At 45.2% G+C, this 10,315-nt stretch overlaps 1 protein-coding gene across 6 annotated transcripts in view; it reads left to right on the forward strand.

The window, feature by feature from the left end:
* HEG1 (heart development protein with EGF-like domains 1) overlaps positions 1-10,315 on the forward strand; it is a 56,674-nt gene that overhangs the window by 39,329 nt on the left and 7,030 nt on the right. For 5 of the 6 annotated variants that reach the window (XM_014939673.1, XM_014939681.1, XM_014939690.1 and 2 more), the window contains 5 exons: positions 1,637-1,771; positions 6,872-6,914; positions 7,026-7,063; positions 7,587-7,674; positions 9,135-9,309. In XM_014939673.1, coding sequence (XP_014795159.1) covers positions 1,637-1,771; positions 6,872-6,914; positions 7,026-7,063; positions 7,587-7,674; positions 9,135-9,309 — 479 coding nt within the window. The remainder of the gene's footprint in view (positions 1-1,636; positions 1,772-6,871; positions 6,915-7,025; positions 7,064-7,586; positions 7,675-9,134; positions 9,310-10,315) is intronic. The other variant, XM_014939706.1, reaches the window with a different exon arrangement.

A 10,315-nucleotide genomic window follows, 5' to 3' on the forward strand; every position in this document is an offset into this window, starting at 1 on the left:
CTTCTTCCTCCCCCAGCTATACTGGGCATGACATCATATGGTATGGAATATCCCTTTGGTCAGTTGGGGTCTGTTGTCCCAGCTGTGTCCCCTCCCAACTCCTTGTGCCCCCCCAGCCCTCACTGGTGGGGTGGTGTGAGGAGCAGAGGCCTTGAGGGCTCAGCAGCGACCAAAACCACCAGTGTGCCATCAACGCTATTTCACATCCCAAATCCCAAACATAGCGCTACACCAGCTGCTAGAAAGAAAGTCAACTTCATTCCAGCCAAAACCACCACAGCGGCGAGCTGTGCTCTCCTGCCTGCCCAATTTCAGTGTTGCAGGGTGTAAAAATCGTTCACAATTAAGAGCTTTCAATTTTTGTACCAAACTCTCTACCTGCCAAAGGGGATTGTGGGCCCAGCACAAGGAGACCTGGAGAAGCACATTGGTGTGGTGCAGCACCTTCTCCATGTGGACCCCAGGTGGTGGCCCTCTGTCTTTCACCTCCTTGTCCTCACTTTTCAAGGGTGGGATAGAAGAGGTTTAGCTGTGAGAGGAAGCAGCAGATGAAGGGAAGGAGTACCCTTGAAAGATGGGCTCCTGCAAGGAGCTTTGTGACTCTGGGCTTCGAGGCTTCAAGGTTTGGCTTTGAGGATGAAGGGTGGTAGTGCTTAGCCTGGGTCTAGGGAGAAACCCCTTGGATCGTTTTGGCAAAGTAAACACAAAGATGAGAAATTTAGCTTGTGCTTTTATTTTAACTTGCCACACTTATTTTAAAGCCACACTTCACCATGGATTGAATTAAATTATTTTTGGTAGACCCACTCAGATTATATCTAGCTGCTATCTCTGAAACAGGGCTTCTGGTAAAGGCTATTTCTAACTTAAAATAAGCAGAATGAGAAACAAATTATGTTCTTGTGCAATTACTTAAAAGAAAAGATGTCAGATCAAAAAAAAAAGAAAAGATGGATCTAGCAGGGACAGGTTCATAAAAGGTGAGTGCCAAATGGAGTGACACTTTTTCCATAAAATCATATTTCTCATTAATATTTTTTCGTTTGTTCATTCCATTTATTCTGACCCCCCAGTAAATAATGTAAATTCAGTGACAGGATTTCTGTCACTTACCCACAGTTTTCCTGAATGCTCATTGTAACAAATCAGACTTTCTAAATTATAACGCTGCTTCAAAGTAATGTAAATGAAAGGACAGATTCTTTCTTTGTAAAATGCAAAAAAAAATCCAGTGTTTAATATTGAGATGGAAAAAAAGCTGCTTTGGGCTGAGCAAAATGTTTTGCTTGATATAAACTTAAAAAATTGATTTGTTGAACTGTCTTGGGGGGTGAATGTGTTTCAGCTTGAGCCAAAGCAAATTTTTCTTTTTCATTTCCCCTTCTGCCTCCGAGCTGAAACGCTTATTGTTCGCCCCCTCTGTTTGCCTGTGCAAACAATGGTAGAGAGACGCAAGAAAGGGTGACGGTGCAATGTTGACCGTCTCCTAATGGAACAAATGTTATTAAAAAAAAAAAAAGAAAAGAGATTAAAGCAGCACATGAGCTGAATGCTATGCCTGGGGAAAGCAAATGTGCATGACAGTGGGTTCAGAGAGAACCACGCTGACGTTGGCCACCTCTTCTCTTCCCCACAGTTGGCAGCTTGTGCAAGCAGAAAGACCCCAAGTGCGACAAGGAGACTTCCGAGTGCACCGACTTCGATGGGGTCGCGCTCTGCCAGTGCAAAAGTGGGTACTTCAAATACAACAAGATGGACCACTCCTGCAGAGGTATTGCTCTTTGTGTGGCGTGTTTTACCTGAATTTTGCTTAAACTTTTTGTTCCGGTGGAAGCGAGTGTGTGTGCATATCACTGTGCGTGCAAAAAGCTCAGTATTATGAATAAATATTAGCAGCTCAAGTTTCTTTTATTTAGTTAGGGGACTTTTCAGCAGACGCTGAAGATACAGCCTCTCTCTAGGAATAATATTATCTCTTTCTGGAGCACGCTGTGAGTCACAGTGATGGAGAAGAGGGAGAAAGGGGCCCGGCTGCTTTGGGCTCCAGTTCAGTGGCACTGAGCAGAGATGACGTGTGGCTCTGCCTGTTTTGATTTTGTCTGAACTCTCAGTGAACTTAGGAGAAGTGCTTTAAACTTACAAGGTTATATTAATACATCATCAATATTTTAAAAATAAGTATCTGAAAATGATTAGTAATTTATTTTTAAGCTGTGTTTTTAATAGAAATGTTAGGTTTAAGGGTTATATTAGTTTTTAGCTACTCCTCAGATCATCAAATCTGTTTTTGCTACATTTTAAACAAGGTCTTTCTCCATGTGCCAGTGGTCAAAACAACTTCTGTAGGATCAGGGTGTTCATTCCCTAGTTCCAGTGGTTGTTGGAGGGCTTCTTAAGAAGTTGAGTTTTCTGATGACATAAGAATTGCAATAGTGGCTATATATTGTTTCTGGCAGTGTCTGCTGAGTTGCTGTTGGAATAGGAAGAGATGCTTTGTCAATTCTAAATCAGATCAGAGAGTGAGGAAAATGTGTCTGGAAATAACACGTGTGCTGCAGGCTCTGGAATGGACATCTCACAAATGCACATCTCTGGGTCACAGATCACGGTCCTGCTTCTTCTCTGCTCTGTGGCTCCAGGGAAAATCTTTCTCCTTTGGGTTTTGCTTCCATCCCTTCATCTTGTATGTTGGGAGAAGGATGTTTATTAGGAAATACTGTCTCTACCTACCCTTCAGAGGCAGAGTGAGAGACTCGTGCAGTGAGCGGGGAGTTGAGCTGAAACTTGGGAGGCTCTTGCCCAACTTCTGCTCCAGCACCAATGGTGGGGACCTAGGATGAATTAACGCCATTTTTCTTGTCCATGTCCCTCGCCAAGCAGTGTTGTGAAGATAAATAGCTGAAAGGCTGTGAGGCACTTGGGTGTGATGAATGGAGATCTAACATCTTGTACGTGTGGTTGCTCCCTACTTACAGCTCTTGTTTGCTGTGCAAACTATAAAAAAACCCTGCACCCACATAGTGTAGGGCCTCACTTCCCTCTTCAGCTCTCTGCTGTCAGTAGGAATCTTCTTATTGATCAGCTTGAGAGCATTTCAGGGACAGGTTTGATGTTTAAGCTGCAGTGCAGTGGCGTGACAGTAGCACCGACCGCATGGTGCCTTGCTCCAGCAAGATACCAGATTTTCAGCATCACTTTGTTCCCATCTGGGAGAGCCAGGTGGTTGGGATTTTTAAAGGCTTTTTCAAAAGCCAAGCTGTGACCCTCATTTGATACTTAGGGCTATTTTCTGATAAATATAGCATACAATATGCCAGCCTCTTTGAAAATCTCTGCCCTCTTAGTAACTAAACAGGAACTGAGGTCTCCTGAACATCTGACCCTCATTGTGGGTCGTGAAAATGTGGCGTGGTAACTCCAATTCTAGTATTTGCAAAGAGGGAAATGGCTATTGTGTTGCCCTGTCCGGTCTCCCCCGTGGGAAGGCAGGTATGGCTGGGAGAGCCGCTGAAGACTGGGGGATTGGCCACCCTGACCCCTAGGGATTGTTCTGTCCTGCCTGGCAGTGTCTGTCCCCTGGGGGATGTTAAAAAAAGCATCCCCTGGACCAAGGAACTGTTGGGTCTCTGAGCCACAGGAGTTTCGACGTGTTGACCGTGGTACCGCTCTGTGCAGTTTGGTCATCTCCGGGTTGTTGCTGGTTTTCAGTCTTCCCAGTATCTTCAGAGCTGTTTTAGAAACAGGGTGACAAACGCAATGTGCCAACTTTTCCAGGGCATGCTATTTTTAATAGTACAGAGTGTTTCCAGAGCTAAGCAAGGAGCAGCAAAGCAGGTTTCCAAAGAGACCCCTGAGTCTCTTTCAGGAAGGCAAAAGCAAAGGAATCCCGAGTAGAAAAGCACAACTCGATAGCTGTGCTTGGCCCCTGACACTTCAGCCCTTCCTCTGTTCCCTGCTCATGCATGGAAGCTTGCTGAGTAAGTGTGACAGCATGAGCTCTCCTGGGAGCGTGTTCAAAGGAGCAGGAAAGATGCCAGAGGAGAAAGCAAAGTGGCAGGAAAACGCTGGGTGAGGAGAGGAAAAGACATAAGCACTGAGCATTTCAGTAAGACAGAGAGGTGTATGTTCAGGATCTTGCTTTTTCCTCTTTCCGCCCCGAGAGCTCCGTGCCAGTGGGGTCCCAGGGCTGCTCCTGCCCAAGGCACGGCTCCAGCTCGAAGACCACTCAAGGTGTACGTGTCCTACACATGTTACTTGGCTAGTGCTGAGGGGCTGAGATTAGGCTGGGCTCCAGCATCTGCCTGCAGGCTCCTCCAGGCCTTCCCAACATGCACGCAGCAGGCTGGGGCTGGGGTACTGGTGACACTGGGGTACGTGGGTCTGCTGCACTCATTAGAGAAGGCAACTCCAATGAGCTGTTGAGGTGATGCCTCCCTCCGCTTTACCGCAGATCTCACTATTGCCTGATCTTGTGGCTCACTTTGGTAGAACATTTACCCCATAATGTTTTCAGTCTGCTCTTGTTAGGGAGTGAAAGGAGTGAAAGGACCTCCAATCCCATTTTTCCTAATACCTCCGTTTTATGGATGAACCAGTCAAGGATCCTTTGGGATTTGCTACTTTTGCCCTGGCTGGTGTATGACTGAGGCTCTTAAATCTTGCCCAGTTACTTCTGGTCTATTCCTTGACTTCAAAGAAACCATCTTAGAGAGAGAAAAATAAATCCAGTGCAAAAAGCATCATGATGAAATGCAGCAGGGGGGATGCTATGTAAATAGTCTCATCCTCCTCATCCCCAGCTCTGGGGGAATAAAAGGAGTGAAAGAGGTGGTGGTGGAGCAAAGCTATATAGGGCAGAGAAAGGGATGCAAGATGTGAGATGCTCAGTAAATGGGATATAGGCAAACTGCAGTTCTATATTACCACAAGTGAGGCCAGTCATCCAAGAGCAGAGTGCCAGGCACACTGCAGGTCACGTCCCCTAGAAAGCAGAGACTTGGGCAGAGCTGTGTGAAAGGAGAAGGGAGCGTGGTGGGTGAAGAAGAGGTCCCCAGCTCTGGTTTCTAAGGCTAGTGTGGTCCCTGGCTCCATTTAGGGGACATGGGCAGGCAGAAGAATGGAAGTTTTGTTATCCCTGGGCTTGCAACATCTATTTCTGGGAACCAGAAATCAAAAGGGTCATAGAGAACCTGTGAGCACTGAGAGCAAAGCTGCAATAACCAGGGAGACTCAAAGATCTCAGTGCACTTGGCTTTGTTAAAGGCAAAGGAGTGATTTGATGGGGAGGAGGAGAAATGTGATCATATAACCCTTCCCAGCCTAGCAAGAAAACATCCAAAGGCTGGAATTTGACACTGGGATAATTCAGACCAGAAAGAAGGTGAATGTTTTTAATGGCTGGGGAAATTAATTTTATGAGCATCTGACCCAGGGTTGTGGTTGATTGTCTGTCACTGAAAATATTAAAATCAATCTTGGATGGTTCTCTAAACTGTAGCTGCAGTTCAACTATTTGATTTGAAACTGGAATTAAATTTAGGGGAGTTCTGTGACCTGTATTATGAGGGGGAGGTCACTGTCACATTGCTCCCTGCTGGCATCAGTATCACTTGCTGGTGCTGGAAGAGCCATAAACTTCTGAATCCAGCCAGAGAACTACTGCTCTCTCTTGGTTTACTGTGACATTGCCAGCCCATCCTAATGGACAAAGTTGTCTGTTTGTCCTTCTTTTCTTCATTCCTCCCCTCCTGTGCTAAGTGTGTCTGAAAATACAGTTGCTGGCTGTGCCAGTCGTTTGAGGGGAAAAAATCCATGGGCATGTTTTATTTCTCTTAACAATCTAATTTTATTCCCTGTGGAGTGTGTTGCAGGGATTCCCCAGACCTCTGGGTGACTGATGTCATGCAGACTCCCGAGGGTTACTGCATGAGCTGGCCCTGGGTTGTCCCTCTGCCCCAAGGGACTCCGTCTGTGTCAGTTCTTCCCAGGTCTCTGTCTGAGCTGGCGACCACCTTCACTGCCTCCGCAAAAGGCAGCGACATCTTACCAGTAATCTGAAGTTTATAGTTTTATGTCCAAAGTATCATCACCTTTGTTGTTCATCAGAAGGGTGGTATAATTTTCTCAGATAATTCAGGTGATGAAATAGCTGTCCATAAGCATGGAAATTATTTTATTTTGAAGCGATGGTTTCAGTATTTCACCCGCGTTTTGTACACAGCAGGATTCTGGCTTATTTAAACCTAGTAAATTTAATTTCTATCCTATAGTAAAAATATGATATTTCAAAATTTGATTTAGCTCCAAATTTGAAAGAGAATAAAAAAAAAGGTGACATGAACAAACAAGCAAAACATAACATACCACACCACTTTGGGTTACCCCAACTGTGTTTGCATAACATTTTGTTGCAGGACTAACATTTTAAAGTAATGAATAGCGAGCATCAATGCTGAAGTAGCGCTGTTCAAATGAGATTTCAGAACAAAAACTGGAGGCACTTGCGGATTTTTTTACACTGCTATTTTGTGGGAAGCAGCACAAGTGTGCAATGAGTTTCCATTTGGGGAGGGAAGAGGTTTTGCTGGGAATTGCATTACCAGCTGCCCAGCCTGTGCCAGGCTCCGGGTTAGCTCTGCCGGGAAGCGCTGAAATGGTCCCGTTCGAAGCCAGCGGGAGGTGAATTTAAGTGCATGGTGTTTTGCCTAAACCAGAGGAGATGTTGCATCACATCAGAGCTCCAGCAGCACAGAGCAGTTTGTTGGTCCCCGGGGGTTGTTGGGGTGAGGCTGCGGTGGGACGCGGCGATGGGAAATACCTCCCCTGCACCACTACGCGGTGCTGACGGCCCTTCTCTCCTCTCTGTTTTCAGCCTGTGAAGATGGATATAAGCTGGAAAACGATACCTGTGTGAGGTATGGTGACTGTTCTGCCCTCCTCCTACCCCACTGTCCTTCTTAATATTGCTTTGGTGACCTGTCAGCACAACTAAGCCACTGAAACCCACTGTTGTTTTCTGTTACCAGCTGCCCGTTTGGCTTAGGTGGATTCAACTGCGGAAACCGTAAGTACCGAGTTTTGCTTCTTTTAATTTCTGCGGTGTCAGAAATGGGAAATTTGAAACAAGTAATTGCAAATGACTGTCTAAAACGCAGTAGGTTCATGCTACGCTTGCTTTATGTTTCTTCATTTTCTATTAAAAATTATATTGTTGACCATCTTTGACTAACTTGACTTTATGTTATCTCCTAAGGAAAGGAGATCTCCTTTCTTTGGATACTCTCATGATAGCACATATAGTGGGCACTCTAGAAGCAAGATATTCAGAGGTGAATATTGTTTGATTGATTCTGATCTATTAGTGAAGGGAATCTGTCCCCTAGGGAAATGAGAGCTTGTCCTTCCTTCAGCAGGAGTTCCCCAACTCCATCCATTTCACTTGAAAATTTAAGACAATAGTGCTCAGAGGGAGAGAAGATGGGAAATAAACAGTTGATCCCTTTGCATGAGGACTGTGGATATATTTAAATTAGTATTTGCAACTACATGGCTGTTTCTAATTGAGTCTCCATCTTTTCTGTCTGTAGCATACCAGCTCATCACTGTGGTGATCACGGCTGCAGGAGGGGGACTTCTGCTTATCATGGGCATAGCACTGATTGTCACCTGCTGCCGGTAGGTACCACCTCCAGCCCTGGCATCCTCTCAGTGGGTTACACCACACTTAATGCTTCACCTGTGAACCCCAAAGGACCAAAACAGAGGTGAAAACAGGATAGTTAAGCAAGTGGATTAATCAGAGATACTGATGTATTACATTGTGCTTTCATTTGGGGCATATCAATTTTTTTTATTTTTTTTTTTTCAAGCAACCAGGCTAAAAATTTCAATTCAGTGTCTCTTAAGGACGCACCTGGCAATCATGTCCTCTAAGGATGGGGAGGCAAAGGAGTCCTTCCAACTCAGAGTTGTAAGGCAGCCAGGGAGCAGTCTCCAAACAGCAAGCTAAGCTGACAGAAGAAGTTTAGGCAACAGGAGAGGTTGCTGGCTGTGGTGTTTGAGTGTATTTATGGCTGTTTTCATTTTTCTTTACGGACATGTCCTGCATGTGCTCTCACTTCATGCGTCTCTGTCTCTCAGGTGCACACATGTATGTACACACATAGTTCCCATACCAGCAGGTAGCTTCAGACTAGAGGCAAGATGTGCTGCCAAGGAAGGTGTGCTTCATGATTGATATGTCATGAAAAGGGCTGCCTTGCAGTAACATCCTCTCCCCTCCATTTCAGCCCCCAAATCTAGGATTTCAAAGCTCTCTGGCTAAAGTGGGCAGCTAGATTTATCAGTAAGATAGATATGGCAGTGGTTTGGTTGGCACAGCGGTGTGCACTTGTTCCCATGTGTTTTGAGCCAGGAGGATGCCAGCAAGCCCCAGCCAGGAGGTTTGATGGTCAGTACACCTCCAGGCCCCAGAGTGCAGATCTCTGTAGGGATGGGCTGATCTTCTCATGAGTCCTGACCTTTGGCAGGTTATGTGGCTTCCCTGGTGGGCTTCCTGGGTGGTACTGTGTGTTGAACTGGAAGTGTTGCCAAAGTCCACTCATACAACGTGATACTCATGTTGAGGCATTTGGTGTCATTCAGACTGGCAGCTTGCAGGCCTTCCTTCTCATGAATTAACATAGTGCCTAGAAGTGCTATAGATAAGCATTTGGAGACTTGAATAGCATAGGGGCTCCCATTTTTCTTTCTTCCTGGATTTCCGTGACTTTTTCATTGACTCAAGTGAACACTTTTAAGAGACAACAGGCATAAATTGGAACAGGAGAGGTTCAAACTGAATGTAGGGAAACACTCTTTCTCCCAGAGGACGATATGGCAGAGGAACAGGTTGCGTAGAGAAGTTATGCCATCTCCGTCCTTGGAGATTTCAAATCCCACCGGATAAAGCTCTGAGTAGCATGAGCTCTAATTTTGCCTCAGAGAAGAAGATTGGATACAGCATTTCTGAGGTGATCTTTGTCCTAGCCAAGGTTCATAACATGAAGTAAACCTCCTGAGATCACATCAGAAATGCATACAGGAAAACAGGATAAGTTGTATGTTTTCACTTTCCTTGATTCTTTTATAAACAGGAAGAATAAAAATGACATAAGTAAGCTAATTTTCAAGAGTGGAGATTTCCAGATGTCACCATATGCTGAATATCCGAAGAACCCCCGGGCACAGGAGTGGGGCAGAGAGACCATCGAGATGCAAGAGAACGGAAGCACCAAGAACCTGTTGCAGATGACAGATGTGTATTATTCGGTATATATCTAACCTTTTTGCTTAATACAGCAAAGACATATTCCTTTGTTTTTGGAAGGACAGATCCCGCAGATTTTGTGGACGCCCCATCCCTGGAAGTGTTTAAGGCCAGGCTGGATGGGGCTTCGAGCAACCTGCTCTAGTGGGAGGTGTCCCTGCCCATGGCAGGGGGGTTGGAACTAGATGATCTTTAAGGTCCCTTCCAACTCTAACCATTCTATGATTCTGTGATCCCTTTCCTGCAAAATAAAAGAGCAAATAAATTGCTTCCATAGACAGCAAGGCATTGGTAGTCCTATGGACTCCAGCTATTACATGTGTGGTGGATTTCACAAAGAGGTGTCATTAGGAAGAGTGCTAGGGAAAAGCCGAGGAAAAATTTGGTAGATTCCTAAAAAACCCAATCCTAGAGTAAAGGAGGAGAGTTAAAGGTTTTGGACAGGCTGCTAGGAATTCCCGTGGGTAGTTTTCTCCCTTCCATGTTCAGTGATGGTGCTGGAAGGTTGAGACCTCTGCCTGTGGAACTTCATCCCAAGATGGGAAGATGCTAATCACTGAGGACCCCTCTTTTCTTCCACTCCTCCTGCTCTCCAGGGTACAGGCCACTTCCTGCAGCAGGAAAGATGCATAAGGAGCATCCCTCCAGCTTTGGGGAAACAAGTGGTAGGGAGTAGTGGACTGTTGAGGGCAGAGAAAGACACAAGCACAAGACCTGCTGTCATGCTTGGTACCATCTGCTACTGTCTGTATCCAGAGCTGTGATGCCGTTGTATCATCTGTTACTAATCTACAGCAACATACTGGATGTACTTAAGGTGTGTGGAGGTTACTCATGTGAGTGAAAGTTGCAGGATTTCATCCAAATGATGCATTCTAGACTCCTACTTTCCAGAGCAGAGAGCAGCAAGGAGTACTTTTTTTTTTTTTTTTTTTTTTTTTTTTTTTTTTTTTTTTTTGGTTTTTTTTTTTGTTTTTCCAGGGGGCAAGTTTTTTGGGTTGCACCCCT

This window comes from Calidris pugnax, unplaced genomic scaffold (assembly GCF_001431845.1).
Source record: "Calidris pugnax isolate Ruff unplaced genomic scaffold, ASM143184v1 scaffold21, whole genome shotgun sequence".
Lineage (NCBI taxonomy): Eukaryota > Metazoa > Chordata > Aves > Charadriiformes > Scolopacidae > Calidris > Calidris pugnax.